Raw genomic sequence first — 15489 nt, 5'->3', positions numbered from 1 at the left:
ACATTACTGACAGCTTACTTCTTAGGATTTTGGAATCTAGTGGAAATTGAATTCTCATTTACATGAATTCTAGCAAAGATTGTTCTGCCAACCTCAAATGATGTTGGCAGTCTATCAATACTGAATGTATATTCTTCTATAATCTGTGACATAGTCAACATTTCACTGATTGTGGGGAAAAAGTTATTGTTCATATATAAATACATATATGCACACTTATATTATACACACACACACACACACACTGTATACATTATACATACACACTGTATATAAACACACACAATACATAAATACATTAAGAAAACCAGACATTTATTTTTACTTCATTATAAACATCAGTGATAAGTCTAATTCTCTGGATAGAGATCCTCTGTTAAGTTCTGAGATCAGCCTCAACATATGCCTTCTTTTAAAGTGTCTCAATCTAAATTGCTTTGAATTTCCCAAGTATTTACAGCTAGAAAAGAAGTCTATCAGAATTACAGATGGAGTCTTTGCCACAATCATTAGAGAACATTATTTCTATCATAGCAAATCCAAATGGCCAAGGGACTTTGGTACTTTTTCTTACTTACAAAATAGTAGTAACATTAATATGTAAGTCACATTGAGATGGCACAAGCCAGGCCAGTGGTGGGATTCAACATTTTTTACTACCGGTTCTGTGGGCGTGGCTTGGTGGGTGTGGCAGGGGAAGGATGCTGTAAAAACTCCATTCCCACCCCACTCCAGGGGAAAGATACTGCAAAATCCCCATTCCCTCTCTATTCCTGTGGGAAGGTTACTGCAAAATCCCATTCCCTCCCCACTCCACTAAGCTGCTTTCCAGATCCATTCTCCTGTGCAGGACAACAAAAGAAGACCCAGATGATCAGCTAGGACTTGGGAGGCAGAGAAGAGATGGGATCAGGGCCAGTCAGAGGTGGTATTCCAAACTACTCAAAATTTCCACTACCGGTTCTCCGAACTACTCAAAATTTCCACTACCGGTTCTGCAGAACTGGTCAGAACCTGCTGAATACCACCTCTGAGCCAGGCTGAACAGGCACAATTTAAATATTTAAGTAAGTCTAAGTGAAGAAAGATTGATTAATATAGTGCAAATGTATGAATTATATATTTTCTTTTCTTTTTGAACTTCTGTCACTTTTACAGCACAAGCCATGATAAGGGAAAGATCAAGTCACAGTAAAGGATGTGATATTTTAGAAAAAAGATTAATGAACTTGGTAGCCTGAAAACCAAGTTTATGTTCCTTGGCTGCCGCTACTGTATGCATTTGAATTGTGTATAGTGCAACATTTTGGAATCCATTCTCTTCTATGTTTCTTTTTAATTAATTCTTTTCTATTTGTAGCTAAAATGTTTTCTAAAAAAAAATCTGTTACTCACAAATCCTGATCCCATTTTGCATACAGATAGTCCTTGACTTAAAACTGTTCATTTATTTTATTTATTTATTTATTTTATTTGTCAAGTGTGTATTAGAAAACAGATATAATTAGAACATGATTATGATTACATGAAATGGGTACGAATAAAAGAGGACATTAGGACAGGGACGGTAGGCATGTTGGTGTGCTTATGCATGGGGTGAAGTCAACAGTAGACAGTCTAAGGTTAAAGTTTTGAGGGTTTGCGGAAGAAACCACAATGTCAGGTAGTGTATTCCAGTCATTGACAATTCTGTTGCTAAAGTCGTATTTTTTGCAATCGAGTTTGGAGTGGTTTACCTTATGTTTGTATCTATTGTGTGCTTGTGCATTGTTGTGTTTAAAGCTGAAATAGTCATTGACAGGTAGGACATGTTAGCAGATAATTTTATGTACTACACTTAGGTCAGACCGAAGGCGGTGTAGTTCTAAGTTGTCTAAGCTTACAATTTGAAGTCTGATGGTACAAGGTATTCCGTTGTGAGCAGAAGAGTGGAAGACTCTTCTCGTGAAATATCGCTGGACTCTCTCAATTGTATTAATGTCCAGACAGATGAGCTGTATTCGAGAATTGGTCTAGAAAATGTTTTATATGCTCTAGTTAGCAATTCAGTATTACCAGAGAAGAAGCTACGCAAGATTATGTAAACAATTGTTAATGCCTTTTTGGCAATGTTGTTACAGTGGGCTCTGGCTCTTAGATCATTAGAAATGAGTACTCCAAGGTCCTTGACTGGGTGAGGGTTTTTTTTAGTGACCATTCAAAATTACAACAGCACTGAAAAAAGGGACTTGTGACTGTTTTTACGACCGTAGTAGCACCCCCACTGTCACATTGTCAAAAATTGGATGTTTGGTAACTGGTTCATATTTATATTTATGATGGTCACAGTGTCCCTTTTTCAACCTTCTGACAAGCAAAGTCAATGAGGAAGCCAGATGCACTTAACAAACTTGTTACTAATTTAACAACTGCAGCAATTCACGTAACAAGTTTGGCAAGGAAGGTCGTAAAATGGAGCAAAACTCACTTCACAAATATCTTGCTTAACAAGATACATTTTGGGCTCAATTGTGATCATAAGTCGGGGGCTTTCTGTGTGTATGCTAGATATGCATGCCTAGATGAGGATTCTGAGATTCAGTTGGCTCTGCTAATCAATGCTCTAGTCTAGTTGATTTAATTCCAGAATAATCAAAGTATTCAGAGAAAGCGGCAGCCCATTATTGCTGGCATGAACCACCAGGGGTAGCGATCAAAGAGATTGATGGAATGCTTAATTATATCCCAGAGGCGCAACTGCTACAGGTACCTCTCACTTAACTATATTAATTGTGACCAGCAATTCTATTGTGAAGTGACCCAGTTGTAAAGCACAAGGTCACATGGTCACAACCAAATTATGAAAGCCGCTGTGGGAGTCCTGCGTGGTCACAGCATTCCACAGACACATGGTGGTCTCTAGTTGTGACCTTCTGCTGGCTTGCCCACTGACTTTGCTTATCAGAAGATGGTAGTAGAGGACTGGAAGAATAGTGTATGTGATTGAAAGGATTGAACTTTACATTATGCTAGAATCTTACAGAGAATTTTGATAAAATTGCGTATTATTTTGATAGATGTCACTGGAAAAACTGTCTAGAATGTACAAAGTTTCTCCAGACTTTACATGCTGGAAATGTAATCAACACGAAGGGTCATTTTTTACTATTCTTGGTGGATGTGCTGGTTAGACAGTATGTAGTTAGTTTAGGAATGAGAGCTGCCCCCTTAAGGGAATGCTTCATGGGAAATGTAGTTAATATCTCATGGGAGATGTAGTTCATATCACATGGTCACATCTGTAATCCTGATTGGTCACTGACTTGATCTCTGGTTGGGCTGGGGGAGGTTTTGGGCATTCTCACCTGGACCCCAGCATCGTGCTGGAGTTTTCCTTTGCTATAACGATATGGGATGAAGAGCACCATCTTTTCACACCGTTGAGGCGACTATTGAGGCAAAGATTGGATGTTAGATGAATCTCAACATAACTGTGAGTTATACTTTGAGGATGTCTAATAAAATCCAATAAACTAACTTTGCATGGAAGCCTTTGTGGTGTTTATCTGCTGTCCCAGGAACTTTGGGGACATGAAAGTGCTACCCGGGATATGAAAGTGGATGTGTAAAAAAAGACATACATTTTTGGACCCAATTACATATAATAATAAAGAACATTTTAAAGATTCATGTATAGTTTAAAACAGAGACTTTGGGGGAGATTGAAGAATAAGCAGCTGGAAATAAAGCAGAGAACTTTATTTCTGTATGTAACAATTGCAGAAAGACTATTACACACACCACGGTGGAAAGATACAACACTACCCAGGATGGAGGAATGGATGGTGAAGATGATGGAACTTGCTGAGATGGCCAAATTGACTGCTTTAATTAGACGGAAATCCCTTATTGTCTATGTGCAGGAAACAGAAAAAATGAAGTTATATGCTTTTGATAATTGTAACAAAAATAATAGATTATAGAAAAATGTAAAGAATGCTGCAATCATAGAATAAGAGGTCAGTTTACATTCATACTTTTAATGCTGTAAAAAAATTGGAAGTCAATTCTTTATTTTTTCTTTTCTTTTCTTTGCTCTGCTTTTGTTCTTTGCGCTGTCTTTGCTCTGTTCTTCATTATTCCTCTTTTTTCATTCTAAATATTAGTTCTTGTTAAATTGTATTCTATTTTCAAAATTCTAATATAGTTAGAAATGGTGGAAAATATTTGTATCTAGGGTGGTAGGTGTTGGCGGTAGTTTGTTCTCCAAGCTTGTTGTTGTCAACTCATAAAATATTTCTATGGTCTTTTTATAGTTGCCAACAGAAATGGAGGGGGAAGCAGTGCAGCAGCTTGCAAACCGAAACTGCATTCCATAAATGTTTTCAAAGATAATAACTAGGTGACCGAAGTTTCTGTTGCGCAAAATTCTAACTGGAGAGCATGATTGATGACTCTTGGCTATGGATGTGTCCCATTGGAGAATATGAATTACGATACACCCAGGGAGTGGGGGAAAACCAGGGTCAAGGGTGACAATGAATTATGTGTCTCAGAGTCGGCTACACCCAGGCAGTGCCAGACATTTTAACTCCCAATAAATCCTTTTGAAGTTTTGGAAGTTTGGCTCGAGACTCATAATTTAAATGGGGGTAACTGCCGGAATCCTGACAGTTGCTTAGTTTCTGAATATTTCATTACCAGGCTACAAAACGTCCATCATGTGGTGATGAAACCAGTCATTCACATGACCAACTAACCACATAAGACCTATAAAAACAGAAGAGAACTTGAAATATGACACTTCTACCACAGTTCCTCTGATGATGTTACCTAGCCTGGTGATGAAATGTTCCAAAACTCAGCAAGAAGCTCGGAGAACAAACCACCACTGACATTCTAATATAGTTTATATACAAAATAAATTTAAAAGCTGGCAGTGAAGGTTGCAAATGATGATCATGTGACCACAGATTATTTCAACATCATAATCGAAACCTGGTTGCCATTGTCTAAATTGCAATCATGTGCACATGGGGACACAGTGATGGTCCCAATGATGAGGACCCATTCTAAGTCCTCATTCAGTGCTGTCATAAGTTTGAACAGTGACTGGATGAATTCAGTGATGACTACGTGTATTAGGGGCAAATATTCTATTTTTAGACTGCTTGAAACTGTACACATTTAGATCTTCTTGTTCTGTATTTGGCACTCCTAAATGTGTTTCTAATACAGCCTTTAGTATAGATTCTGGCCTGATTAGAGTAGAAACAAGAGCCTGGATGATAATGATATTTAATTATTGGCTCAAACTCATCTATCAACCCATTGGATTGCTCCACTGTTTTTAGTGAAACCTTCCAATATACCAGGAAGAAGTCACTCAAGCAGAAACTGATTTCATGCAGCCTTTCCTAGATTGCTTTATGTAACTGTCAGTGCTCACAGGCAAAAAAAAAAAAAAAAGATTGAATGTGATCCCTAGAAATGGAGTTATTGTACAACACAACCAGAACTAATTATCCAGCTTTTTCAAAATGCTATTAATATTTAATGGGAGAGTTAATAATTTCCTATTTTCATACACCTATACATCAAAAATATCAATTGACCTTTACTAGGGCATGTTGCAGTGTCCTTCATTCTATATCATAGGGTGAATACCATAATATTCCTATAGCCCTTTTTCTTTGTAATGTGCCACAGAATAAGTTGAATTGATCATACATGTTCTTTTATATACTGTTGATTTAATCTAATTATGCCTCAAAGCCTTATTGTCCCTCATCCAGTTCCAACATTTGTGGTCATTTGATTTCTCAGTTGATTTCCTACTTTCCTTCTTAATTTTCATACTTAATGCTATTCCTCAAGCATTAAACAGAAGCCATGGTTTTGTATTACATTAAGTATGTTCATTGTGACACCAATGCAAAAATGCATCCATCTCTAAGACCACTGTATTGACCTCTTACATTTCATTTCTCCCTAAATCATCCCATTAATACTTTCTACCACCACCAATATGAATACAGGAACATTCTCCCCTCATATCCCATAAATCCAATATCCACAATACTTTAGACTGTAAGGGACCAAAAAGTTCTTGTTTTTATTGCAGTGGATTATGCTGGCTTCCCCACTGGGGAAAAAATTAATTAACAAAATATTATAGTCCTATCCATAATGAAATACTTCTTTTTGCCATATCACCACATATGGTGAAGGGGTATATTCACAGACATTGTTTATTAGATTATTTGTTCCTATTATAATTTAGACAGCAGTCTATATCTAATACTATCAAGTTGGTTATAGCTAAATATTGACTCCATATTCAACATATTTTATAGTATAGGTATAGTAGTATGGGATTATAGTATGGGTATATTAACAGTCCCCCAAACCAAAGAATTTGCCTAGTATTACAGGTAGTCCTTGAATTATGACAATTGAACCCAAAATTTCTGTTGCTAAGCAAAATAGTTAAATGAATTTTGGTCCATTTTACCTTTCTTGCCACAGTTGTTGTGATATGGGTCTATTCAGTGAAGTGAATCACTGCAGTTGTTAAATTAGCAACACGGTCTTTCAATGAATCTGGCTTCCCCATTGAGTTTGCTTCTCAGGTCAGAAAAGGTGATGACATGATCCTGGGACACTGCAACAATCATAAATATGAATCAGTTGCCAAGCATCTGAATTTTAATCAGGTGTTCATGGGGGATGCTGCAATGGTTGTAAGTGTGAAAAATGGTCATAAGTCACTTTTTGCAGTTGTAACTTTGAACGGTCACTAAATAAACTGTTGTAAATCGAGGATTACCTGTAATTAATCCTAGTATTAATGTTTTCTCAAGCCAAAATAAAATATTCAAGGTTTTTTTTAAAGTAATATAATGAATAGAACAGAATACTTAAATGTGGTACACACCAAATTGTAAGAGTGATTGATGATTCATTTATTAGAAACAGGGAAAAAATCTGAAAGGTATTGAAATTAAGGGAAAACAAACAAGCGCTTATTAGTAATATAGAGTCCACTCCTGAGAACACAATATCCAGGATACAGACTAATCAAGAATCCAATTCAACTTCATAAAGTTAAGGGGAAGAGCATCGGTATTTTTTTTTATTTTTTTTAGAAATAAGCATCTGGTACCTAACAGAACCCTATTAATTGCACTTCTCCCTTTTTAGGTGTGAATATCTAGTACTGTGCAGTATGTCTGCAGAAACTTTCTATCAGACTTCCAGCCCTCAAGAAACGTTGGACCTAATTCTGTCAGAAGCTCTCCAGCGAGCTGAGATCCAACACTTCTGGAAGGTATCCCAATCTAAAGAGAATATAAAGAGCACTAGTAGTAAACTATATTGTTGGGTCCATAAAGTCACCGAGAGGGGGATTATATACCGCCATGATGAGTGAATATAATCAGTAAGGGCCCATTTGTCAATAGTCAACATGTCCTGTTAAAAAGTATTGACTGGGCACATGATCTGCCATATATAGAAGCTGAAAGGGACCTTGGAGTCCAGCCCACTGCTGAAGCAGGATAATCTATGCCATTTCAGATAAATGACTGTCTAGTCTTTTCTTAAAAACACCCAGTGATGGAGCGCCCACGATTTCTGGAGGCAAGCTGTTCCACTGGTTAATTGGGAAGTTTCTCCTTAAATTCCAGGTTGCTTCTCTCTTTGATTAGTTTCCAATATGTTTGAAGAGCTGCTTTGAGTGAGAGGACTCCGAACAGCGTGAGCCAAAAAAAAAAAAAAAAAAGGCAAAAGGACAGCGAGACAATCCATTCCGGGCTTGGCTACTTCTGCCCGGGTGGCTCTTGTTCTGGCTGCCCGGGGATGGGGCCGTCCTCAAACCGGCTCCACTTGCGTTTTGCAATCCGGATCTTCTGCACGCCAGAGGCGCCGGCGGGAGAAACGAAGAGGGGAATCTCAGCAACCATTGGCGAGGCCACGCACGTGCTGGCGAGGGGCCGGCTCCAAGTCTGCGCCGGCCTTCATTGGTCCGGGGTCGCGCGCCTCTCGCGCGCCCCCAGTGAAGCGCGTCCTCTCGGAGGGCTGGGTGCTGGGACCGCGCTCAAGCGAGGCGCATGCTCAGTGCGGACGGGGCAGGCGGAGATGGTGGTGCTAGGCTGATGGCGGCGCAGACAGCACTGCCCTGAAGACGCTCGGGGAGCCTTCTCTCCATCCAGACCTCTGCTGCCCGGCCATGGGCAATGAGGCCAGCCTAGAGGGCGGGGGAGCCGAGGGGCAGCTGCCTCCCGGCTTGGCCACGGGTCCTTCCACCTCGCCTGGATCCGCCAAGCCACCTTCAGCACCAAGCAGTGGAGGACAGCTCCCACCGGGCAGGACGCCTGCCGCTGCGCCGGGCCCCGCGCAGCCTCACGGACCCTCCGCCAGGTGGGAGCCACAGACTAGCCCGGCTGGTCGAAGTAGCGCAGGAGAAGTGGCGCGGGGGCAACTTCGGTTGACTGAGCCCAGGAGGATGGAGGAGGCTACGGACTTGCTTGGGCTGGAAGGAGCGGGGATTAAGGGCGAAGTGCAGCTGGGAGCCCACGCTGCGGAGCGTGTCCCCTGCTGAGTGGAAACTGGAGCCGGGAGGAAGAAAGCTGTGTGTAGTAAAAGGGAAGGCGCGATCCAGGGAGCCCATGAGACAAGAGGGGAGGAATTTGGGGTGCACGAGAGTGATTTATAACTGTGCTGCAGGAGAAGGCTGCAGATAGTGGGGTGTCTTCGTGAGACCAGTATAGACGGGTGGGGGAGGAAGAAAGGTGGTTTGGCCTGAGTTTGCCATGTGCTCTTAATGTTACGGAAATACATGTTTTCGGGGTTCTGGGAGATGCAGCTTCTTAGAGCACATTGGGTGCCCCCTTTTTCCACAACCAAACGTCTTATTTTGAGAATGTTGCTAATAGGTTCAGTTTATGCTATGGCTTTGATGTTGTATCAAGCAGAACTCTGATAAGATCTAATGGCGAGGTCTAAGAAATACTGAGTTGGGGGCCATTCAAGCTTAAAATTGTTTTTTTTTTAAAGATAGGGGATGGAGAAATCTGCCCATGTATGTAAATTTGAGCTAGTGTGTAGGAAGATGAATATGGCAAGAAGATGGAGGTGAAGAGAAAAGCATGTGCATATCAACTGGATGAGGACCTGGTTTCACAGAGGGTGCCATAGTGCAGGCTAATATCAGAGAGAGGAGAGCCAGGAAACATGAATGGGATGCTGATTTCCCAGCAAAAGATGGGACGAGTGGTATGCAAAAAAAAGGCAAGGACATGGTTTGTGGGTAAAGGAGCCACAAGTAGTTTCCCCAAAGCTACTGATTGTCAAGAATATATCTGGCTTGAGTTATGAAAAAGAAAAACCCAAATATTTCTACATGCTTCCATTTGATATACATTTGTCATAATGATGTGATGTTTGCCTACAAAGACACAATCGTTCTCGCTTAAGCACAAAGTGTACCTATTCTAATTGCATCCAGTTAGACTATAAATTAAAATAGTTATGTAATCGATGCCTTATACACCATGTTTAGTACAATATAAATGCCTGTTATTGTTTCCCTAATAAAAGCAAACATCATGGCATTTTGTACATTTAAAGCATTATTAATTCTCATAAAGTAATAGATCTTTGGTGCTGGAAAGCACTGCAGATGGGAAAACATTAGTAGCAGTTTAAAAATAGTTTAAAACATCAGGAGAGTAATACTTTTCCAGCATTCAAAGCTTGTGCTAAAATATCAAGAATACCTATACAGAGCTCTTTTAACGTTGAAAAAGTGGACAGAAATATATTAAATACATGTTTTAAATGTAATGTCCACATGTTTATTGATTACTCCATGGGAAATATAATGATGAATCCTGGAAGATAGCTTGCTATATTGTAAGATTCTGTTTGGATCCAAATTGGAGACTTATTTATTTTTCAGTGATTAAAACATTCTGTTCTGTCTGAGCTGAGTTTTTCACAGCATCTGATTTTCTCACAGAAATTTGTAAGAAGGAACAAACATACAGTGCAGTTTGATAGTCTGTGAGAATACCCCTCTATTTCTCAAGCAAGCATTATCCATTTTACACTTCAGATATGTGTTCTGGTGATGCATTTCATTGTTAAATTCACTTGTGAAAAACCATAGGTGTTTTTTTTTTTTTTTTAGCAGAATTGCCATCTGTATAATGTTAAATTGTGACAGTGATTTCATTCCACAGGGTCCAAGTTCGCACATTACTCCCCAGCTGAGCCTAGGGAAATGTAGGCCAAGCATCAGTGATCATGCAAAGGAAGTTTATGCAGACATGAAAATAAATGGATGTTGAAATGTTCGGGCAAATTTGCATAAAGGCATGGTGAGGTGTATAAGCGAGTCTGAGTAATATCGCACATGTACAGATAACATTGAAAAAGAAAAGAAGAGATCTCATGTGGAGACCTGCAGCAGGATGATCTGGTTCCTCTGAGCTGGGTCTATTTGCCTTTGGAAGGTTTCTTTAATTCTGCAGTCTGGATTCATGTATGCACCATAAAGTGGCACTGAGTGTCTTATTTTGAGACATCTGCGCATTGAAGCTTTTCTGTGACACTTCTGCCATGGTGGTTGAAGAGAGAGCTGGGAAGCCATCCAAACGCTAATACATCAGTGCAGAAGTACTATATTGTTTTCCCCAAGACCCAGACAATCATCAGAACCCTGTTCTTTCAAAATAGGCATTCTATCGTGTCCTGACCTGATTAATGCATCTCTATTTGGTCGGCCTTTTATTCTTCTGCTTAGGAAAAGTGCTGGAAAAGTCACGAATATTGGCAATTGTGGCTGTGTGTAGCTGTGCGTATGCACATGTAGATAGGTGGTAACCATGTTATTGTTGCAGTAAAATAATAAAAAAAGACTTGTAGGAGGGTTAAGAGAACATCCATATGGGATTAGGTTGCAAATGTTAATTAAAGGTATTGTCTCAAGCAATAGAATTTACCAGATTTCATTTTAAGAAAACTTGTTTTGCTTATTGAAAAATATATGTATAAAGTGAATTTACTGCAGTGTACATTATAGGCAACAGCTAAAGAGACAGTAAATCACATGTTTACATGCAGAATTTTCAGGTTTAATTCCTGGTGGTTTTTTTTCTAGGAGAGGTTGGAAATATTTTTGCCTGAACTTTCATTTCAAGTGTGTCTATAGAGTTCCATACCAATGCTCTAGACTGATATAAGGCAGTTTCTTACTTTCATGGCTGTATGGTGAATAGAAAAGATACTATTACTATTGTTGTTTGTTTAGGCTGATGTTATAATCTCTATTGTTTTAATATTTTCTTATGGTGTTAGACTTATGCCAGGAGAGTCATATGCAGCTGAAATGGCCTATAAAGCTAAATAAAAAATAATTACCTGTGACTAATTCTTTAAAACTTTTGTATTAATTATAAAGTTAGACTGCTACTGTAGACATACACAGAGAACCCCATGGGGTATTCAAAATGAATTTGCAAAAAATCTTGTTAATTTTTTAGATAGACAGCTTGTAGCCCCTAGTTATATTACTTCCATTCCTCCAAACATGACTGCAGTATAACAATGTAAATTATTCTTTTATTGTTATTTTTTGCATTGTTATAGTCTATTTCTTACAAAGTATATTAACCTTGGGCAACATCTTAAATCTGAAACACTAGTTTCTTTCTTTTTATAATATACATAAATGTCTTTTTCTAACTTGTTGCCAGTGAAAATTCTCTAGGCTGTTGATAGAATCACTTGTTTTGTGAGATGGGCAGTTATATAAACTGCACAAATAAACAAATCATGTTCTGATCATGTTGATTTAAAACCAGACAACCAAAGGAAGAGAAGATTTGGGACTTTATAGAAGGTTTATCATTATGGAAAACTACATTAATTTGCTATATGAATCAATGAACTTAAAGCAAGACTTGAAGTCCAGAGCTCTTAAAGGGGCTATAATTGCTCACCCAGGCAACATACTGAAATTTAATCTACGTGAGATGGAAACACTACCAATGAATGGTTTTGGTGTTCTGGTGAGTGCTGTTCAACTTGTTCTGAAGGCAGATCATGAAGCATCTTCTTCTAGTTCATGCTAATAGGCCAACAATGACTCCGCCTTGATAAAGAAGGATAGTGTTAATGGACTATGCTGTAGTAATCTCCCATTTAGGTTGCAGGCTGCAATGCCTTGTACATTAAATAGGTTTTAATAACATTCTAAACAATTCCGTTAATATAAAGTAAAGCTTTATAAATAGCAAAGTAGAATTCTGCCTAGGAATTATGAATCAAGTTGTTGCTGCTAGTATGTAATTTATCATTTTCTCTAGTTTTCATATCAAGGCCTGATTCAAAGGGTTGGTTTTAAATCCTGTAAAATCCTGTAAGGCTTGAGAAGCTGTTATGAGAAGGATCAGTTTACTTCAAGCATAACTTAAAATTGTATGCTGAAGTCTGTTTCCAAATGTCCCTTTTCAGGAAGGAAAGAGGCTGGGTGGCAATGAAAAAGTAGCTTTTTAGGCCAAATCATTGCTATGTTAAGACCTTCCCCAGAGAAAACGTGTTGATTCCTATCCTGATATAACTTGACATAACAAAACAAATACATTTTATTTCCTTCAGACTTTTGTGTTATGGGTTTTATATGAAGCGTCATGAATCTTATTCCTCCCTGCTCATGATTAGATGGATTCACTGATATAGGATGTGTTTAAATATTATTTGGGATATCTTTAGTTTTATTTTATGGCTAGATTAAGACTGTGATTGCTTTGGTGATCAATACTTTGATTTCCAGGAGAGAATCCTTCCTAGCATTACTTGAAGGGGTGCCAACCTCATAGTTAGACAATCCCACCTTCAAACCTCTCACTGTGGCTTTCCCAACAATGAAAATCTCCAACATGGGAAAGAAGGGAAAGAGGTATAGAGAGAACGGGCCAGAAGTTGATTTCCAATTGCTGCTACTGAATTTTTTTTATTAATTTTTTTTTTATTTTTGTATAGAATAAATCCATTCCATTTCAATCGTGTGTCAATTTGGTACATATTTCAAGTGCTTAACAAGTACTAATAGTATTCTTCTTATCAGTATAACAATATAACAATAATCACATTCCCATATATATATAAGTAGTATCCAATATATCTATTATCCTTATTGTTTCTCTTATTGCTTTATAGATTAATCTAGTCCCTTTTAGTTTATTTACTTTCTACCCATTGGTAAAATAAGTCCCATACCATGTAATATTCAGATTCTTCTTTTTCTTTGATTTTTAATGTTAGTCTATTCATTTCTGCACATTCAAATATTTTTTCAATTACTTTTTCCTCTATCACTTTTCCAGTTTGGAGCAAATACAATTCTAGCTGCTGTTAATACATGTATAATTAAATTATATGCTGCTGCTACTGATTCTAATGGTCTTGCTGCCCTTCCAACCTGTTTGTATGACATGGGTAGTCCTCAGTTTATGACCGTAATGGAAACCTGCCAATTAGGGTTGTAAGCTGGGATGGTCATAAAAGGGAGTCATCCTATGATCGACCCAATTTTATGATTTTGAGGGTGGTTGTTAAGTGAACACTATGGTCATTAAGTGGATCCAATATTCACTATGGGGCGCTTGGGCAAAAATCAAAAGTAAATGCGAGGTTTTAGGGAAAATGTTGTAAATTGGGGTCATGAGACCATGGGACACTACAAATGGCTGTAAATGCAGGCTGATTGCCAAGGGTCCAAAAATGCAGTAATGTTACCACAGGGGGGCAGTGAGAACTTCAGAACCAGGTTGCATGTACTTTTGGATGTGGGGTCTGTCAGAACTTTGAATGGTTGCTAAGCAACTGGTCCCAAATCAAGGACTACGTGTAATTTCAGATATCCTTGGGAAAGATTTCATAAGCTGGCCAGAAAGCTTTGCTTACAGAGAGATGCATACACTGCATCTATAAAATAAATAATTAGCAAGTTTTATGATATGAGCTGAGCTAAGAAATCACATGCTAAGATAATGGAATCCTGAGTATTGTGAGCTTCTTGGAAAATTTAGAAATATGTTAAACAGATTGGGATGTGATAGTTTCAAATCAGATATATAAAATCAATAACATACAAGTCTGTGATTATGAGAGTTAATATAACTATATGCATTTTATGATATTTCTCAGTTAGAACAGGTAGAACAACCTAGGTATGTAGGTTGATCTATGTATATGTAAACTGATGAAAATAATCAACCTGCAAATACATTTATAAATCATAGTGTAGGATCTGAACAGGAAAATGATTACAGAGATAATAAATGGGCACTGGCATGGGACATTTTGTGTTTTCTTTTAAAATTTAGTTTATTTTAATATAGACAAAATGTGTGTTATGAAAAAAAGACTGGGGAGATACATCTGTAAAGCAATATTTGCAGGTATTCAGTCAAAAATATGCATGTTTCCTAACAAGATCTTAATGTTTAGGGAAACCTGTACCTTGATCTATTTGTGGTAGAGATACTAACAGTATTAATAAGTCTCCTAAGAGCATCTTGCTAATCCTTACAGCTAAATCAAAACTTCCACAGCTCATGTAAGTACCTGGATCTGGCTGTTGTAAAGTTTGAGAATATGAACAGTTTTCACTGTTCTTCTCATAGACCCTAACTTCACAAATTCATTCTCTGCTTTTCCATAAAGTAATCTCATAATCTTCAACATTCTACCACTATGCAAAAAGAGGATTGTGATTTTATCTTACCTCTGTTAGAAAACCTATTTTATAAATATAACTACTCATCTCATGTGAGAAAGGAATGAAGGGAATTTTGTGAACCAATTAGCTTGAAAAGACTGTGAAGCAACCGTTGGTGGTTAAGTCTTGGTCTAGGATTAGAGAGACCCTCAGCCATTGAAATTCACTGGGGATCTTTGGATTAATTACACTCTCTCAGTCCATGTTCTGTCCCAGGGCTGCTATTGCATGGAAAAACTGAAAGAGGAAACACTATGTATGTTTCCTCAATGCCCTGGAGGAAAAGCCAAATATAATTCTAACAATTAAATGGTAAATAAATTTAGTCTGACTTGTTCACATATATGATAATTTTAGAGCCATCTTCTCTTGTACATATCAATGTTTTCTGTCTGTATTGAAACCTAGGGTCAATTAAGTTGATAGAGCAAGGGTTTTATAACTTCACTCCTTTATTGTTTATTATCAAAAAATACCCATTTAAATCTAATCAATAAAATCATCCCTTGTGATCTTCCAAATGCTTGATTCCAATAGAATTACATATTTCCTTTTTCCCCTGTAACTGCCCACCTCTTACATCAATAAAAGGATAATTAAGGTAAAGGTAAAGGTTCCCCTCGCACATATATGCTAGTCGTTTCTGGCTCTAGGGGGCAGTGCTCATCTCAGTTACAAAGCCGAAGAGCCAGAGCTGTCCAAAGACGTCTCCGTGGTCATGT

At 38.1% G+C, this 15489-nt stretch overlaps 1 protein-coding gene across 4 annotated transcripts in view; it reads left to right on the top strand.

Annotated features, from left to right (window-relative positions):
• The first annotated feature begins 8117 nt into the window (after nucleotides 1–8117).
• The window catches only part of BSN (bassoon presynaptic cytomatrix protein), a 231372-nt gene continuing 224000 nt past the window's right edge, over nucleotides 8118–15489 (top strand). For all 4 annotated transcript variants that reach the window (XM_026673218.2, XM_087954986.1, XM_087954985.1 and 1 more), the window contains exon 1: nucleotides 8118–8400. In XM_026673218.2, the coding sequence (XP_026529003.2) occupies nucleotides 8210–8400 (191 nt within the window). In that variant the 5' untranslated portion in view covers nucleotides 8118–8209. The remainder of the gene's footprint in view (nucleotides 8401–15489) is intronic.

Source organism: Notechis scutatus, chromosome 2, assembly GCF_049901735.1.
Source record: "Notechis scutatus isolate UNSWTSFEM ecotype Mainland chromosome 2, rNotScu1.2, whole genome shotgun sequence".
Taxonomy (NCBI): Eukaryota; Metazoa; Chordata; class Lepidosauria; order Squamata; family Elapidae; genus Notechis; species Notechis scutatus.
Note: the sequence above shows the minus strand (reverse complement) of the source record. Positions and strands in the feature narration are given on the sequence as shown.